This window comes from Lissotriton helveticus, chromosome 12 (assembly GCF_964261635.1).
Source record: "Lissotriton helveticus chromosome 12, aLisHel1.1, whole genome shotgun sequence".
NCBI classification, from domain to species: domain Eukaryota; kingdom Metazoa; phylum Chordata; class Amphibia; order Caudata; family Salamandridae; genus Lissotriton; species Lissotriton helveticus.
In genome coordinates, this window is record NC_136073.1 from 673,256,169 (window position 1) to 673,276,416 (window position 20,248).

Here is a 20,248-nt window from a genome sequence, read left to right on the forward strand (position 1 = left end):
CTCGTCCTGCCCCGACTGACGCGTGATCCGCTGCGAGGGGTGTCGTTGAGTGGTGCACTGCATTATGGTGTTTGGCTGGGAGGCGTGGGGCATCCTGTCTTTACGCATTGCAGTAGCCTCAAAGGACCGCTCCTGGGTGTCCGGGCAGCAGAAATGTCCCTAAGGAGACCCACACAGAGGCCCGTGAGGATGTGCGGAATCCGCGACTGACTCCATGGCGGCGCGCGGCGGCGGCGCGCGGCCGCGGCCCCCCACAACACCAGCACCAACTCACTGCAGCATCGTCCTTAAGATTTTCAGCTCATGCAAGGAAGTCCCACGGTACCGGGTCACAATGTCTCAAAGCTCCACTAAGGCCGGACGCGGTGCGGTCGTAACGGACCCCCAAGGAGAGTGGGCACCGCGTTAGTGCTGCAGAAAGGCCAGGTCCATAGGCCAGCTCCAGGTGTCGCCACTCCCATTCGCCGTGCAACATGAGCAGCCGCTTGGCCGAGGGGGACCAAAGTCCTTGCACACGAGGAGCGGACCCTCACCACTCCTCAGGTCCCTCAGCTTCTACCGCCCTCCTCGTGCGCCATATGCATAGTTCAGGAGCAGGACGAGGCCCCGGCCCCCCAAGGGGAAGTCACAGATGTCGCCACTCCCATTCGCCGTGCAACATGAGCAGCCGCGTGGCCGAGGGGGACCAAAGTCCTTGCACACGAGGAGCGGACCCTCACCACTCCTCAGGTCCCTCAGCTTCTACCGCCCTCCTCGTGCGCCATATGCATAGTTCAGGAGCAGGACGAGGCCCCGGCCCCCCAAGGGGAAGTCACAGATGTCAGCCGATACCTCCCGCGGCGCGACCTGGCTCCGGTCCTAGGCCTCTCCAGGGGAGGCCTCAGCTCCAGCCCCACCCGTCACATCGGGCCCGCTCCAGCAGGGTTTCGACGGGCTGTGGGCTCAGCGCACCTCTCCGAGGCCCCTCGATGGCAGCGGGTGACCCCCTCATTGTCCGGCTAATCCTCCCGGGGCCGGCTGCATGGGGCACGCGGGTCGCCTCCGCCCCGTCAGCGCAGGCCGCAGTCCCGGCCTAGTCCGCTACAGTAGGTGTGTACCTGTGGGGTCCCAGCGGTGTACGTGAGGTCCTCGTTCCTCGGGAGGCCCCCGATGGCAGTGGGTGCCTCCCCGCTGGCCAACCTCACTGCAGGTTCAGTCTCAAGAAGGGCAGAGCGCGCGGACCTCCCCCTCCTCAATAGTGCAGGCCCCCGCCCCGGCCTTACTCCCCACACCGTGTGTGTCCGCCGCCGGGCCCCAACGAGCCCTTGAAGCTCCGGATTGCAAGGGAGGCCCCCGGATGGCAGTGAGTGCCTCCCTAACTGGTACGCTGCTCAGGCGGGACAGGCTCGAGGAGTGCCGGGAGCGCGAGTCGCCCCCACTGCTCCGGCGTAGGCTGCTGCTACAGTTACGCCAGTCCCCCACCGCGGGGCTCAGTAGGGCTACGGGCGATCCTCGCTACGCCGGGGGCCTCGGATGGCAGTGGGCGCCCCTCCTGCGTTGATGCTGCACTGGTGGCCCAGCCTCACCGGGGTCCGGGCACGTGGGCCGCCCCGGTGCAGGCCGCCACACCGTTCCCTCCGTGCGTCCACCGGACGGGGTCCTGGAGTTACACTCGTCACGGGAGCCCTCGATGGCAGTGGGCGCCTCCTCTACCTTCCCGTTTCCTTGCCAGGAGCACTCAAATCACGGGCCACCTCTGCCACGCTAGTGTAGGCCGCAGCCCCCGGCCTCGCGTGATTCCGGCCCTGCCGTCTCTCAGCCCGGGCTACCGCTCTCCGTCCACCGGGCGGGCAAATCCCGGAGCAGGATGTTCCCCTAGGTAACCAGGACTCGTGGACCCCTTTTACTCTGTCCGAAAACCCCCGGAGAGGATATCTTGCAGGATTTCTGTGCTGGCCTGCCCGGAGCCGAAGGAGCATACGTCCTGTCGGCCATGCTGCTTTGCCACGCCCCCAGTATTTCACATTTGAAAAATTAATAACATTTTATGTAAGCGAATATTATTTTTTCCGTCTGGTTACCAATGCACTTCACTGTATTTTCATTTTACCTTTCCCCTTAACTTGAGGATGTTTTTTATGTTTATTATGCACGTCACTATATATTGAACCACAAGATGTCGCATCCTGACGTGCTTAAGGCTGCTGTGTGCAGTCGAAACGCGTTGACAGTTTGTCACTCACAAGCTTATGAAATAAAGTTTTCTGAAATACTCACCAAGGAGTTCCTCTGTATCCTTTTTTTCGAGTCGATATATATATGTATATATATATATATATATATATATATATATATATATATATATATATATATATATATATATAGAGAGAGAGAGAGAGAGAGAGAGAGAGAGAGAGAGAGAGAGAGAGAGAGAGCGAGAGCGAGAGCGACAAGTATTTGCTATGTAATGGTCTAGCATTAGTGAAAGTTGTGTTTCTTAGTTATGTTTTTTGTTTGCAGGAGTGATCATTTGACCTATACAAAGGGAAAGGAGGGAAAGATGACGGAGAGGATACAGTGGAAAGTAGGAGTGGTTCGAGTAGTGCTTTAAAAGAAAGAGAAAAGACGGAACAGTAGCATAACCAATAGAAGAAAATCCACAAAGTAAGGAAAGGGTGCAGTATCACAGGCTGTTACTAGGTGTCCCTCTGTACGGTCTCACATAAGGTACTGCACCCTTAATGCAGCCTACTTAAGGATGTTATTACGGCACTGTTTTCTGCTGAATGCAGTATCAGAAGTTCAATGCTTTAATGTTTCTATGAAAAGGCAGCTTTAACGCAAGTGAGACAGATAACATCAGGGACGGGTCTCTTATGGTGCTACAGAATGTTATCCAGTTTGTGCGACACAGGGGAGTGCATTTTTGCACAGTACTGGGCAGCTGGGGCACGGAAGGTAACCCCGGCAGAGAAAACGTCTAAAAAAAAAAAAAAGATTTGCCACAGCGCCATGCACAATATTGGAGCCACGCATCATTACCTCCCTTGTTATGATAAAATTAAACTTATTTTAATGTTTTGTTTTCCCTCAGCTTGGACCACAAATACTTCCAGGAAACACGAAGCTGCCTCGTGAGCAGCTAGCTATGGCTTTCAGCTAACAGAAAGAAACAAGCATTTACAATGCAATGGTTTCGCCTTTGGAAAAGTTAGAGCTATTGGCATTGCTCATGACATTTCGTTTTTTTTTTACTTATAAATAAATGGCATTGTTATTTACATTGCCAACAGCTCTCTCAGCCCACACAGCTCGCTCAGCTCTCACAGCCCACACAGCTCTCACAGCCCACACAGCTCTCACAGCCCACACAGCTCTCACAGCCCACACAGCTCTCACAGCCCACACAGCTCTCACAGCCCACACAGCTCTAACAGCCCACACAGCTCTCACAGCTCTCACAGCCCACACAGCTCACAGCCCACACAGCTCTCACAGCCCTCACAGCTCTCACAGCTCTCACGGCCCACACAGCTCTCACGGCCCACACAGCTCTCACAGCCCACACAGCTCTCACAGCCCACACAGCTCTCACAGCCCACACAGCTCTCACAGCCCACACAGCTCTCACAGCCCACACAGCTCTCACAGCCCACACAGCTCTCACAGCCCACACAGCTCTCACAGCCCACACAGCTCTCACAGCCCACACAGCTCTCACAGCCCACACAGCTCTCACAGCCCACACAGCCCACACAGCCCACACAGCTCTCACAGCCCACACAGCTCTCACAGCCCACACAGCTCTCACAGCCCACACAGCCCACACAGCTCTCACAGCCCACACAGCTCTCACAGCCCACACAGCCCTCACAGCCCACACAGCCCTCACAGCCCTCACAGCCCTCACAGCCCTCACAGCCCTCACAGCCCTCACAGCCCACACAGCTCTCACAGCCCACACAGCCCACACAGCTCTCACAGCCCACACAGCTCTCACAGCCCACACAGCTCTCACAGCCCACACAGCTCTCACAGCCCACACAGCTCTCACAGCCCACACAGCTCTCACAGCCCACACAGCTCTCACAGCCCACACAGCTCTCACAGCCCACACAGCTCTCACAGCCCACATAGCTCTCACAGCCCTCACAGCTCTCACAGCCCTCACAGCCCTCACAGCCCTCACAGCCCTCACAGCCCTCACAGCCAACTCAGCCCACACAGCCCACACACCTCTCACAGCCCACACTATGCTGCTGTCTCTAAGAGAAGCACTTCCCAAATTCAAAACAGATCTCAGTTTCAGAGATTCATTCCCCAAATGCAACTACAGACATGTGCTTTACCAAGGAAATATAGTGCAAAAATAAAACAAGCATTTACAAGTGGGGCCGGAGACACGGACAGCGGGAGGGGGGGCAGGAACGGGCTCACGGACAGCGGGAGGGGGGCGGGAACGGGCTCACGGACAGCGGGAGGGGGGGCGGGAACGGAGAGCGGGACATCGCGCAACCTAACCCTGAAGACGACACTTCAAAAATGGCAAAAACAAAGCTTGAAAAAAAAAAATAGCACACACCCACCGCCGCGATGACGATGCGAAAAGGGTGGAGAGGGAAGAAATCGCGGGAACGCCCACCTCTTACCTAAAACATATGTCCCTTTTTGTCCTTTTGTGCGAGGGAAGTTTATACTACAAGATTTCCTATTGTTAACACCTGTTGTGTGTGTGAGACAAGGTTGTGCTGCTAGTGCCTATTTATTACCACGTATCTGTGTCTCAAAGCTTCAGAAATGTTTTACTTCGGAGAGACAAAATGAAAGGCCTTGTTGATGCTTCTATTCCTTTGGCGAACATCTTTCAGGGTGGGAAGTCTTCGAAGCATACTACCACTCACTGGCTATATGCTTGAGGCCAACCTGCAGCTCCCAAATGTAATGGGTTTACTTACCAAAGGGAGTAGTTTGTCTTCTACCAGAAATGAACTACATCTGACTTTACTGAAGGATGCATGAGACGTATGGGCTTGAGTGCATTTCAGCCAGGCTTTGCGTGAAGTCTGACTGAAGTGCACTCTGTGCTACCTCATTAACTAACCTTGCTGTCTGATAACCTGTTCCACAAGTTGGAGGTGAAAAAAGATGATGGGGTCGGGAAAAGATACTCACCAGTAATGTCTGTACTGCTGATCCAAATGCACGGTCATGCTAACAGTGTCCATTACTGCCTCGATTTCTTCAATCTATATTGGATTAGAGCATTGATTTTAAGTTTGGATTCGATCTTAAACTTTTTTTAGTTCACAGATATAGATGCTATCTTGTGATGAGTGACACATTGAGAGGCAGGACTGAAATTACAAGCTGTCCTTTTAAAGCCTGGTTTCCATTGTTACCTCAGGCCCTTCTTATGACCTCATGTGGTCTGCTGCTTAGTGGCTCAAGAACATAACGTGACAAAGGACTTTACAGCCTTCTGGCAATATCCTCCCTTCTTCCGCCGCTCATGCAAAGAGTTAAAGAACGGACACACACGGACAGCGGGAGGGGGGCGGGCGGACACACACGGACAGCGGGAGGGGGCGGGCGGGCACACGGACAGCGGGAGGGGGGGCGGGCGGCTACACGGACAGCGGTGGGGGGGGCGGGCAGGCACACGGACAGCGGGAGGGGGGCGGGCGGCTACACGGACAGCAGGAGGCAGAAGGCGTTGTGGCTCTTGCATACCTGTTGAATGCAAAATGTATTAAAGCTTCATGGAAATAAACGTAGCAAACGCAAGACTACAACAGCTAAAACTAGGTGTGCTAAGGCCAGATACACTGGGACATGGACGCTGGGACCGGAGCCGCCTGCACAGACACACACGGACAGCGGGAGGGGGGCGGGCGGGCACACGGACAGCGGGAGGGGGGCGGGCGGCTACACGGACAGCGGGAGGGGGGCGGGCGGCTACACGGACAGCGGGAGTGGGGGCGGGCGGCTACACGGGAGGTTCTGGATGCAGACATCGGATCGGGGAAGCAGGCGGCCTGTGCTATGATCTACGGGTTGGCTTCCCTGTCCCGACCCCACCCCGCCATCAGCGCGTGACCCAGGGAAGTGGATAAAGAGCAATTGCGGACGGTGCAGAGCAGCTTTCCCTCGCGTACGTGTTTAAAACAGGCGCGTGGGAAGATCTCGGAAAGCACAGATTGGGCGCCTCCCCTACCTCTCTAAAGAAATGAGCATAACCAAAAAACAAACACCTACGGGCACACGAACAGCGGGAGGGGGGGCGGACAAGGACAGCGGGAACGGGCACTCACCTGGACTTCTTCCGGCGGCCGTGGTCGGCATAATGACGAAAACAAACACCAAAAAAAAAACGAAACTCCGCCCACCGCCCGATGACGATGCAAAAAGAGTGGAGAGGGAAAAAAATGCAGGAACGCCCACGAATCTGGTCCGGCCATGACGGACAGATCTCTGTTCCAATGGCTAGCCTCCATTTATGGAGCTAGCCAATGGAACAGAGGGCGGGACTAAGCCACACACTGTAGGGACATAAGATTTCTCCTGGGCGGAGCTAGGAGCTCCGACGCCAGGCGAAACCTAAAAAGAATAGACTAAAAACAAACGTACACGAAAGGGAGCTGCTTCATATACTGGAGTCCTCAGTGCCAATGACCAGCTGTGGACCGGAGAGACAAGATAGGATAGGGAACGGAGGCCCGGCAGAGGAGCTGGTAACAGCTGTGATGATGAAAAAAAAGCACGCCCGCCATGTTAAAAGATGAAGCACCGCGGACGCCGTATTCATATAAGCTAGTGTCTTTCAATACATTTTCCGATGATCAAAAGTATCACATACTGAATAACTACAAGGGTAGACCCTTGGTAGTGTATTTTGGTCATTATTATAATTCTTTAAACTTGCTTAAGCTGTAACTTGCTGTGTAGAATCTAAGATGTGAAATGAATAAAACATCTGCACAGAATTGTTTTTGTAAAAGTAGAACGCACCTATTGGCACTTAAGCACAGTCAGCCTTAAAATGAGCTCTCTGACAGAGATGAGCTATATGAAGCACAGCAGACTGCAGCCAAACCATGAGCCCGCTTAAGCCTTCCAGGGAACACAAGGCTGGCTTGCAAACAGCACCCGTAGGCTTTCAGTTAACCGAAAAAAAAATAATAGACTACAAACGCGCACACACGAAAGGGAGAGGCTTCACATAACAGAGTCCTTGGTGCTGATGACCAGCTGTGAGCCAGAGAGACAAGATGGGTTAGCGGAACCCCTGCAGGGGAGCTGGCAAGAGCTGTGCTGAAGAAAAAAAAGCATGGCCGCCATGGTAAAAGATGATGCGGTGGGGCGACCTAAAAAGGATTAGAGTGAGCATGATTCTTTATCTCACACATGCTAAGCAACACAGATTATAAATAGAACTCAAGACCAGAAGAAGACTTCTGTACAGTTCATGTATCTCTCTACATCTTACTAATGATATCAACTAGGCAGTTGGGGCTCCTAGGTCAAGCCTTTTTCCCCAGTGAATCCTCGGTGAACGGTAATGAATACGGTGTAGAAATCCACCAGTGCATGATACTGCAGGTCCTTCACTCCCACAAACCGCAAGATTTGTCAGAATCACTAGAACCACTATAATGTGGAGATCCCGCAGGCAAACCAGTTTGAAATTCAGGTATAACTCCCATACTCTCAAGTAACTCCCGCAGGATAATCACATTTTTAGAAAGTATTTTTATGCAAAAGCATAGCATAGACTGAGAACAATAATTTGAGGGCACCTTCAAATTGCCTATTGGCATAAGCAGAGCACCTATCCCAATGTTCTTTACAATGACCAAGATTGTCCTAAACAATACATTCAGTATAAGGATCAATACACCTAGATATTGTTAGAGCAAAAGTCATCTAGGCCAAGCGATTTAGACGTTTTCATTCTCAAAATCATCTTGAGAATGACATTTGGGTGTAAGGCCATCTTATGAAGTCTGTAGGGGGCTGTGCTAGTGGTTGTGCTTTCCTGTTGACAGCGAATTAAACGTTCAAATATAGAACCTACTTCAATTTTGGGATACCCCATCCAGATGTTTGCTGGTTTTGCTGGTATTTTAGCTCATGCCTCCAGCAACTATTTAAAGAACATCCGAACTTTCCCTTCTTTAATAGTGTCTAACATCCTGGTCCAGTTTGTTTTGCACGATTCTTGTTTTTTTTTTAAATGTAATAATGATTTTAAATTGCTGTCCAAATCCTAGCCTCTATCTGAATTTCTATGCTTTCTTTGATCGTTTAGTAGTGAATTTAATGCAAATGCACAGCTGCTGATCTTCAAACCGGGTGATGGATTTGAAGTCCCCATTGTTCAGTTTCAGTATTAATTCCTTTGGGGTCCATAGTGTTTGCAAAAAAATTAGACAGTGGAATCAGTCAGGTTCTATTCTAGGCCTATGTGATTTCATCTTGAAAAATCAACAACTGCGCACCTGCATTAGCACTCAACTAAATTCATAGTATCGAGCATAGCACAAAGGATCAAAGCGCTATTAAAACCAGACTCTAACTGTCTCCAGGAAGTAAACAGCAGCTGATTAGAACTAAGTCATAACTTGTATTTGCGGAGATCTCGAAAATAATAGAAACAGTTAAAAAGTAATCAGATGTAAATATCAAGGGTAATTTGCCATGGAAATTCACAAAATCTATGGCAAGGCCACATGTTGGCCAACCCCTAGTAGAAGATACATTGTCTTAATGAAAAAAGAAATATACATTCTAGAAGAAAATTCATCTAAATAACCAAGCCTCTTGAAGGATACAAAAACGGAATTGTGGAACAAAGGATACTACATCAGAACACTCTGAATGGCAGATGGAACCATGTAAAGTTCCAGGAAATTTAACAACAGGGTTACCTTTGCCTATCTAGTGGTGTACTCTGCACCAATTAATGGCCAATGAGCACTTCATTTATTGATTGTTTTTGCAAGCCATCTCAAGTCAGGTTAAACAGTGACTCCAAGAACCACCCACACCATCTATCTCTGGAAAGGGCTCACCATAAGACTGTCTGGCAATATAGGTCTTTCAATTGGATCCAAATAGGGAAACGCTAAAATAATATTTTACTTTGAGGTGCTGGACAACTGCTTAGTACTGTGCCATTTGAATATGCTACTTACCAGTATGCATCTGTTCTTGGCATGTAGGGCTGCTAACATTCATATCTTAGCATTAGATCGCCGCCTAGTGTTGGGTCCGGATGATCGCACATTGTTGTCCTGGAAGAGTCTTCGAAGTATCCTGAGATAGGTGGCTCCTCCCCTGGACTACAGTGCGCATGGGCATCGGCTCCATCCCCAGATTGTTTTTTTCCGCTATTGGGTTCGGATGCGGTCTCGACTTCTCTCTGTCGGAACCGAGAAAAACTAACTTTTTACGGCCAAAAGGCCTTGTATTCTTTGCGTCGGTATTGTTTGCGCACGGTCTTGAGTTCTTCCGTCTCTTGGAGTCGGAATCAACGGAGTTCTTGCACTCTTCGGACATCGAGGCCTTCTCATCGCGACACGACGCATCTTTCCAGCATGGAGCGGAGTCCGTTTAAGTACTGTCCGCTCTGTGGGTCCAAATACCCACATATCGACGTGCACCCGGTCTGTAACAAATGCCTTTTACCAGACCATAACGAAGACAACTGCAGGGCCTGCGCAAAATTCAGGTCAAAGAAGACACTCAAGCTTCGGCGCGCGGTGCGCCTTGAGGCCAGACAAGCGGCCCCGGCTCCAGAAAACATCTTCGGCGACCGAGAAGAGGAGGACCAGAGCCATCATCTTCAAATCTCCCCGCCCGAGACGGAGGTCGAGGCAGATCCGGAAGACGACGACGGAGTCGTGGATCAAGGCCTTGAATACGTCGACGAGGTAGGGGACGTCGAAGAGATTTATGGGGCCGCGGAAGATAGCTCAGGGGACGAGCTATGCCCCGAAGGTTACGAAGATCAAGATCGGGTCACGGGATCGCCTGTCGGCCTTACCCAAGACCCCATACCGCAAGCCTCGGCCCCGCCTTCAGGCCCGGCCACGGACATACTTGCTGCGCAGCCCGTATCGAAACCGAAACTGAAACCTTCGGTATCGACTACACCTATAATGGCCGACCCGAAAACGAAACCGAAACTTATCGATTCGAACGACCCTAAGATGGCGGCCGTACCACCAAAAACGACGACACCCGCTGCTTCATCGACTCCGTCGACCTCCGGTCCACAAAAGTCGAAGAAATCTGTCGATTCCACAGGGTCGAAATCGGCGCCAGAGGAGGGATCCTCTAAGAAGGGTGGTCGGCACGGGTCAACCGCTGCGACGCCGTCAAAGCCCGCCAAAGCCAGCGACACGGCTCCGGTTCCGACTGGGACTCCGTTAGTCGGACGCGTGGTGGTGATGGAGCCGACAAAATCACACGGATCGAAGGCTGGCACATCTGCGCATCGGTCCAAGGACTCTGGGTCGGCGGCTGCGGCATCGTCGTCCAAGACTCAGAAGGGCCAACAGGACGTCGGATCCGAGGGCAAGGTCAAGACCTCCTCGTCGGCACCAAGGGCCGCTGTAAGTGACGCATCCCTCGTCGCCGCTTCACTACAGAGAATCAGGGAGAAGGCCTCTGCTACGCCGGCTCCGATGCCATCGCCACAGAAGCCGATGGACATTCCGGTGAAGCCTGCGGGTAAACTTCTCTTCCTTCTGCCGCCAAAAGAGACGCCGAAGGCCTTTTCAACAAAATCGACGCCAAAGAAGTCGGATTCTTCGACGGCAGGGGCACTTTCAAGTCGGGTACTCGACTCAGAAGAGGATTCTGAGCGTTTTATCGACGCAGACACGGGCAAATTGACCCTTTACAAGAGGAGGATCACTTCACAGCCAGTGGACTCCTATGTCATCCCCCTAAAGAAAAAAAAGGCTTCCTGAAGACGCTTCAGGCCTCATGGAACCTATCCAGCCTCCTCCAAGAAGGAGCCCAACTCCTTCCCCAGAACACTCTAAGGGTGAAGGATATGTTGAAGATGACCAATACACTTTCCCCATCAATGAACCAGATGCACAGCCGGATTCATATGATGACATTGGTGACCAAGGCACCCAAGATGTGGGGCAAGACCCACAGCCTTTCACTGCACGTGCATCCCCAACAGAAGATTCTGCAGGTTTTCATGCACTCATTGAACGGGCAGCTGCTAATCATGATGTGGACATGCATGCTGACCCAGTAGAAGAAGACTTTCTATTTGACACTTTTTCAGTCTCTGAACGGACAGTAAAGACACTGCCTATGCTCAAAGGGGTCCTCAAACATGCTGCGGACATCTTTAAGGAACCTACCAGGGCGAGAGTGGTCAATCCACGTATCGAAAAGAAGTACAGACCAGCACCTGCAGACCCTGCATACATTCGGGGACAGTTGCCGCTTGACTCCCTGGTGGTCGCAAATGCCCGCAAAAGGGCCAACTCCCAAACAACGGGTGAAGCTCCTCCCCCGGATAAGGAGTCCAAAGTGCTAGAGGCAGGAGGCAAAAGAGTAGCTGCACAGGCTGCCAATTTTTGGCGTATTGCAAATACACAAGCACTCTTGGCACGTTATGATAGGGCGCATTACGACACCCTAGAGCGGGTTTTAGAACACCTGCCTTCGCAGTTTCAAGAGGGCACCAAACTGCTTATAGAAGAGGGAAAACTGATCTCCAACGCAGCCATAAAGTGTGCACTTGATGCCACAGACACAGCAGCTAGGGCCATTAACACTAGCGTCATGCTGAGACGACAGGCGTGGCTCCGCATATCGGGGTTTAAACCTGACATTCAGACAACCATTCTTAATCAGCCAGTCAATCCTGATAGACTGTTTGGTCCAGATGTGGACACCACACTAGAAAAAATTAAGAAAGACACCGAAACTGCTAAGTCTATGGGGGCCCTACAATCACAACAGTTTCGTGGCAACAATTTTCGTCGCTCAGGTGCACGTGGAGTCACCAGAGGACAGATGGGTCAACAGTCACAATTCTCCAGAGGTGGAGCACAATCCTCGTACCCCAAGCAAAACAAAGGGGGTTACCGAGGAAACAGTACCAGAGGACGTGGAAAAGGAAACAACAACTCCCGCTCCTCTGCCCCAAACAAACAGTGACTCTCTGTCACTGCCCCCCGACCACCTAACACCTGTCGGGGGGAGACTACAGCAGTTCCTGCCCGTCTGGAGAAACATCACCACAGACAGGTGGGTGCGACAACTTGTCCAGTACGGTTATTGTCTAGAGTTAAAGTCCACTCCACCCAACATTCCACCAAGGCAACGGCCTATGTCCGCAGAGCATTTGCACTTATTGCAGCAGGAAGTAGTGGTGATGCTGCAAAAAGGCGCTATCGAGCTCGTGCCGGTGGAGGAGGAGGGCACAGGGGTATATTCCCTGTACTTCCTTATTCCAAAGAAGGACGGATCTCTCAGACCCATTCTAGATCTGCGTCCCCTCAACCTGTATATACTATCAGAACATTTCCATATGCTTACACTGCAACAGATTCTTCCCTTGCTAAAACAAGGGGACTTCTTAGCAACCTTAGACCTCAAGGATGCTTATTTCCACATTCCACTACACCCGTCCCACAGAAAATACCTCAGATTCACTATCCAAGGCAAACATTATCAGTTCAAGGTCCTACCCTTCGGAGTGACCACAGCCCCAAGAGTGTTTACCAAGTGTCTGGCGACAGTGGCGGCGCACCTCAGGAGGCAGAACATCCATGTCTACCCCTACCTAGACGACTGGCTCGTTCAAGCCAAGTCGGAACAACAGTGCGCCGCGGACATGTCGACTACCATTCACCTCCTTCACGATCTGGGCTTCTCGTTGAACTACCCAAAGTCGCATCTTCAGCCGGCGCATGTCCGGCAGTTTCTAGGTGCGACAATCAATACCCTGACGGCCATGGCCCAGCCAAACCAAGTCAGGATAGACAGCATGCAGTCGCTAATCCAAACGTTCAGACCACAACACTCGCTTCCAGCGAGAGTGTTCATGCAGTTGATTGGCATGATGGCCTCCTGCATCTTCATAGTCCCTCACGCACGTCTACATATGCGTCCGCTCCAGGAGTGCTTAGCAAATCAGTGGACACAGGCTCAGGGACAATTGACAGACCTAGTGTTGGTTACCAGTCGGGCATACGACTCTCTGCATTGGTGGACTCCACACAACCTTTTAACAGATTATCCTGACAACGGACGCATCTCTCCAGGGATGGGGAGCTCATCTGCTCACTTACACGGTGCAGGGACTATGGACGACGCAGCAACAGAAGATGCACATCAACTATCTGGAACTGATGGCAATCTTCAGGGCACTCAAGTCCTTCATTGTACATCTGTGCAACAAGGTAGTGTTAGTCCGGACGGACAACATGACCGCGATGTACTACATTCAAAAGCAGGGGGGCACCCACTCGCCACAGCTGTCTCATCTGGCTCAGGGCATGTGGAAGTGGGCCATTCAGAGGAACATTTTCCTCATGGCAGAACACCTCCCGGGCAAGGACAATCAGATGGCGGATCTGCTCAGCAGATACAGCCATCAAATGCACGAGTGGGAGTTACACGCATCTGTACTCCGCCCGTACTTCCAGCAGTGGGGTCATCCGGAGATAGACCTGTTTGCCACATACGAAAACGCAAAATGCCAACACTTTGCCGCCAGGTTCCCACACCCACAGTCGCAAGGGAATGCGATATGGATGAACTGGTCAGGCAGATTTGCGTACGCTTTTCCGCCAGCCCCTCTGATACCGCTGGTGGCAAAAAATCTAAGGCAGCACTCGATGACTCTCATCCTGGTTGCTCCAACATGGGCGCGCCAAGCATGGTACACCACGTTCCTCGAACTCTCGGTGGTGCCGCATCAAAGGCTGCGCCTCACGCCCAGACTTTTGACGCAGAACCATGGAGACATTCAGCATCCAGATCCGCAACAGCTCAACCTGGCGATCTGGCTCCTGAAGTCCTAGAGTTTGGATACCTCCACCTACCTCCAGAATGCATGGACATCATCAAGGAGGCAAGAAAACCGACTACCAGAGCATGCTATGCTGCAAAATGGAAGCGTTTTGTCATTTACTGTACAGCCAATGACATCAACCCGCTAGATGCATCTATCCCTAACATTATTTGCTATCTGCTACATCTTTACAAGTGCAATCTAGCGTTCACTTCTATTCGGATACATCTATCCGCCATCGCAGCTTATCTTCAGAATAGGCAGCATCTCTCTGTCTTCAGGGTGCCTGCCATTAAAGCTTTCCTTGAAGGTCTGAAACAAGTCATTCCCCCAAGAACACCGCCAGCTCCGGTGTGGAACCTCAATGTGGTCCTCACCAGACTGATGGGACCACCCTTTGAGCCACTGCACTCATGTGAACTCCAGTTCCTAACGTGGAAAGTAGCTTTCCTCATTGCTATTACGTCACTGAGGCGCGTTAGTGAGCTACAAGCGCTCACAATCCAAGAGCCATTCATTCAGATTCATCCAAATAGGGTAGTGCTACGTACTAACCCCAAATTCCTTCCGAAGGTGGAGTCACAGTTTCATCTCAACCAAACTATTGACTTACCGGCATTCTTCCAAAACCCACAAACGGTAGCGGAAAGAATGCTCCATACGTATGAGATGCATACCTCAATGATCGGTCTGCCAATGTATGTCAATCAAGCAGCATCTCATAACTATTGCCAAACTGGAACCCATCACACTGTTCTGCCAATACACATCTTCCCTAAGTAACAGACATCTGAGTTCCCTTCCTCTAGACATGTAACTCAATGTTGTCTCCATATATGGGAGACCATGGACAGCTAGGCTGCTGTAATTCATATCAGGTTTACAGCACCTCCAAACTATGATACCAAGAAGGCCACATATTGGTACCTATACATCTTGCCATAACATCACTCATAAAGAGGACTACAGAACATCATGTTGCTGTGTTGATGCACCTCAAATCTGACCAGCATCCTTCCTATTACAATGTGTGAAGTAAATGCACTTCTCTACCACTTCACCTATACACCTGCCTGCCAGCCTGCCTACAATTTCTTAGCTAGGTACCAATGTATACCCCATTATAATAAAGCTTGGCTGCTACATCTCCTTACAATAGGAATTATGGGACCAACGAAAAAATTAGGCAATGTGCCTCTCAGAACATCTATGCAACTCAAATGTGACCACTTTGAGTGCATAGCTCTGAAAAAACTGGATCTTGAATTATACATAAAAATTTCAATGTAATTTTTTTTTTTACAAGAAAAATCCTGTACTGATGTGTTAAACTATATTTTTGTGGTAGCTGCTAAACTAACCTTAATCTATACAATTTAATCTAGCACACTTCAGCAAATGAAACAAGTACTACAGCACTACCAATGCACCTCAATATCTACACTCACCTGAAGACCTACAAGCAGCATCCAATATCAGTCCAGAATAGATGCTGTTGACAACAGTGCCACTTTACTAATGTTCTGAAATAAAACTTTTAAGATATTAAAGTCACACACTTCGAGCCAATGAAGCTATAGTAATGTTCGGGGTGCTCTTGCATTTTTGATATTGTACATTTCAATTGCAAGCCTCAAATGTGATCTACAGCAATTCCCTGTTTAGTACAACACTGTAAAAAGTCTCCCAGCGTGCTTAGAGGAAACCTGTCAAATCGTCAAACACGGAGAACACACTTTGCAAACAAAATTGTTTTTTTAAGGTGGGACTGTAATTAATTCAGAACACATTCCTTACCCTATCCTCGTGCAGCAAGGCCAGAGTTTGGTTTCCTTCTTCCTGGGAACTGTCTTCGTTCTCCTCTTGGATGTAAGGACACCATATTATTCTACGAAAGTTGTTTAGTGGTGTGCTGTCAGGTCTTTTTATATTAGTCCATATCTCGTCTCTGATCAGTACGTTAAAGTAATTCATGTTCCACGTGTCATACAGTCATACTATGAGGTAGCACAATTTATGAAATGTGCCCAATGCACATAGCACCTAACTTGGCATATTATTACTGGAGCAGGAAAGCAACTAGTACTATCAATCAAGTACATTATTATTCAGTTTACTTACATAGGAAATCTGACAACATTAAATTTTTTCAAAGGAGAGCCATGGTTCCACTGATCACCGTTACTGGCAAAACCGAGTTTTATAGGTTTGGTGAAAATGCCATGAAGTAATTTGAATTCAACTGCAACTAGTGAAATGTGGAGACCGAACTAAGCCTTTAGGAACACCCTAAACTCAATCCACACTTTTCAGAGTAGCTTTAGTCTCTCTTGCATGCTTCACCCTCCAGCCCCTTAGTTAAGGGAAAGCTTCCACTCCCTCCTTATAGCCCCTGCCAGATTTGCTTCGGCACTGCAGGATCTAGAAATGTTTGCAGAGCCCTCACACTGCTTAATGATGGAACTGTCATGGCCAGTAATTAGAATGTCTGCATCCACAGATCCCACAGTGATCAATTACAAATCGCTTAACCGTTGATTCTTCATGGATCTGATCAGTTAATCAATTGTCAATTATTGATCAAGATATTTCTAAAATTAGCCCTCTGACACCACCTGGCCATTTTGCAAATATCTAAAAAATTACTCTTACACTGATCCACAAATGTGCCTATTCTGGGTAAGGTTCTACCTTCATGACAAATTTAGTGTAAATCAGTTATGCAGTTTTATCAATGGAAGAAATCGACTTTTATTTGGTACTTACATTGGAAAGCACTACAGTCTTGCTACCCCAACACTTTTAACTTTATCCCATTCAACAGATGTGCACAAAACCTGATCTAACAATACTAAGTTGCATTAAAATGTCAATATGGTAATGTCATTAAAATTCCAACGTATATATTTCTATCCTCATTGGATCCTTAGCTAGTTTTTGATATTTTATGAAAAAATAGACTTTTTCACCTTCACCATTCAGATTTGGTGCAATATGACAACAGGAGATTTGAACTATGTGCATCAAACGTTTTCCTTTGTGGGCTTGCACAGATAAATTCACTCTTGGAACCACCTCATTACTATTTCCAGCTTGCAGGACATCAAACTGAGAAATTGCAGTTCACATTTATGTAAAGGTTCAAATGGGGGACCCATGAGCCTGGTAAGGACAACGTTTAGATTTCACTCTGGAGAGGGTGGAACTCTGGGAGGAATTATTCTTTTAAGGCCTTCTATTAATGCTTTAATGGCAGGTACCCTAAACATTGGCAAGTGTTGTCTGTTTTGTAGGTAAGCAGCTATAGCAGCAAGATGTAATCGTATAGATGTTAATGCTAGATTACATTTTTGTAGATGCAGGAGTGAATATGCTACTTACCAGTATGCATCTGTTCTTGGCATGTAGGGCTGCTAACATTCATATCTTAGCATTAGATCGCCGCCTAGTGTTGGGTCCGGATGATCGCACATTGTTGTCCTGGAAGAGTCTTCGAAGTATCCTGAGATAGGTGGCTCCTCCCCTGGACTACAGTGCGCATGGGCATCGGCTCCATCCTCAGATTGTTTTTCGCCATTGTGGCAGAAGATGGAGTGAAAAGTGTAAAGGATGTCCATGCTAATGATTGAATACAATAGTATATCTGCAGCTGCGACAGGCACCGGGGAGGAGGGTGGGCGATATGAATGTTAGCAGCCCTACATGCCAAGAACAGATGCATACTGGTAAGTAGCATATTCAGTTCGAGGCATGTGGGCTGCTAAATTCATATCTTAGCATAGAATACATAGCAGTCCCTCCATCAGCGGCGGTTGCCCGTGCCAGCTGCAGAAACTTGAAAAAGTGTCTTGAGAACAGCCTGTCCTACAGCAGCTTGCTGCTTGGAATGTACATCAACACAGTAGTGTTTTGTAAAGGTATGTGGTGTAATCCACGTGGCTGCTCTGCAAATATCCTCTAAAGGAATGTTTCCTAGGAAAGCCATGGATGCCCCCAATTTGCGTGTGGAGTGCGCCCTTGGGGGTATCGTTAAAGTGCGCTTGGCCTTTTGATAACATATTTGGATGCACTTAACAGTCCACCTGGCTATTCCTGCTTTGGAAATAGGGTTGCCTTTGTGTTGTGGTGAGAAGGCAACAAAAAGTTGTTTTGTTTTCCTAAAGTGTTGTGTTCTGTCAATGTAGTACATCAACGCCCTCCGTACGTCTAACGTATGGAGCATTCTTTCCGCCACCGTTTGTGGGTTTTGGAAGAATGCCGGTAAGTCAATAGTTTGGTTGAGATGAAACTGTGACACCACCTTCGGAAGGAATTTGGGGTTAGTACGTAGTACTACCCTATTTGGATGAATCTGAATGAATGGCTCTTGGATTGTGAGCGCTTGCAGCTCACTAACACGCCTCAGTGACGTAATAGCAATTAGGAAAGCCACTTTCCACGTTAGGAACTGGAGTTCACACGAGTGCAGTGGTTCAAATGGTGGTCCCATCAGTCTGGTGAGGACCACATTGAGGTTCCACACCGGAGCTGGCTGTGTTCTTGGGGGAATGACTCGTTTCAGACCTTCAAGGAAAGCTTTGATGGCCGGCACTCTGAAGACAGAGAGGTGCTGCCTATTCTGAAGATATGCTGCGATGGCGGATAGATGTATCCGAATGGAAGTGTACGCTAGATTGCACTTGTACAGATGTAGCAGATAACAAATGATGTTAGGGATAGATGCATCTAGCGGGGTGATGTCATTAGCCGTACAGTAAATGACAAAACGCTTCCATTTTGCAGCATAGCATGCTCTGGTAGTTGGCTTCCTTGCCTCCTTGATGATGTTCATGCATTCTGGAGGTAAGTTAAGGTATCCGAACTCTAGGACTTCAGGAGCCAGATCGCCAGGTTGAGCTGTTGCGGATCTGGATGCTGAATTTCTCCATGGTTCTGCGTCAAAAGTCTGGGCGTGAGGCGCAGTCTTTGATGCGGCACCACTGAGAGTTCGAGGAACGTGGTGTACCATGCTTGGCGCGCCCACGTTGGAGCAACTAGGATGAGAGTCATCGCGTGCTGCCTTAGCTTTCTTGCCACCAGCGGTATCAGAGGGGCTGGCGGAAAAGCGTACGCAAATTTGCCTGACCAGTTCATCCATATCGCATTCCCCTGCGACTGTGGGTGAGGGAACCTGGCGGCAAAGTGTTGGCATTTTGCGTTTTCTTTTGTTGCAAACAGGTCTATCTCCGGATGACCCCACTGCTGGAAGTACGGGTGGAGTACAGATGGGTGTAACTCCCACTCGTGCATTTGATGGCTGTGTCTGCTGAGCAGATCCGCCATTAGATTGTCCTTGCCCGGGAGGTGTTCTGCCATGAGGAAGATGTTCCTCTGAATGGCCCACCGCCACATGCCCTGAGCCAGATGAGACAGCTGTGGCGAGTGGGTGCCCCCTGCTTTTGAATGTAGTACATCGCGGTCATGTTGTCCGTTCGGACCAACACTACCTTGTTGCACAGATGTACAATGAAGGACTTGAGTGCCATGAAGATTGCCATCAGTTCCAGATAGTTGATGTGCATCTTCTGTTGCTGCGTCGTCCATAGTCCCTGCACAGTGTAATTGAGCAGATGAGCTCCCCATCCCTGGAGAGATGCGTCCGTTGTCAGGGTAATCTGTGGCACTGGCTCCTGGAACAGTCGGCCCTTGCAAAGGTTGTGTGGAGTCCACCAATGCAGAGAGTCGTATGCCCGACTGGTAACCAACACTAGGTCTGTCAGTTGTCCCTGAGCCTGTGTCCACTGATTTGCTAAGCACTCCTGGAGCGGGCGCATATGTAGCCGTGCGTGAGGGACTATGAAGATGCAGGAGGCCATCATGCCTATCAACTGCATGAACACTCTCGCTGGAAGTGAGTGTTGTGATCTGAACTTTTGGATCAGAGACTGCATGCTGTCTATCCTGACTTGGTTTGGTTGAGCCACGGCTGTCAGGGTATTGATTGTCGCGCCTAGAAACTGCCGGACATGCGCCGGTTGAAGGTGCGACTTTGGGTAGTTCAACGAGAAACCTAGATCGTGAAGGAGGTGAATGGTAGTCGACATGTCCGCGGCACACTGTTGTTCTGACTTGGCTTGAACGAGCCAGTCGTCCAGGTAGGGGTAGACATGGATGCCCTGCCTCCTGAGGTGCGCCGCTACTGTCGCCAGACACTTTGTAAACACCCTTGGGGCTGTG

The 20,248-nt window shown here is 49.7% G+C and overlaps 1 protein-coding gene across 1 annotated transcript in view; it reads right to left on the reverse strand.

Annotated features, from left to right (window-relative positions):
- The window catches only part of EDC4 (enhancer of mRNA decapping 4), a 734,765-nt gene that overhangs the window by 564,234 nt on the left and 150,283 nt on the right, over positions 1 to 20,248 (reverse strand). Inside the window, exon 6 of the mRNA XM_078670461.1 lies at positions 15,830 to 15,979. Within this exon, the coding sequence (XP_078526587.1) occupies positions 15,830 to 15,979 (150 nt within the window). The remainder of the gene's footprint in view (positions 1 to 15,829; positions 15,980 to 20,248) is intronic.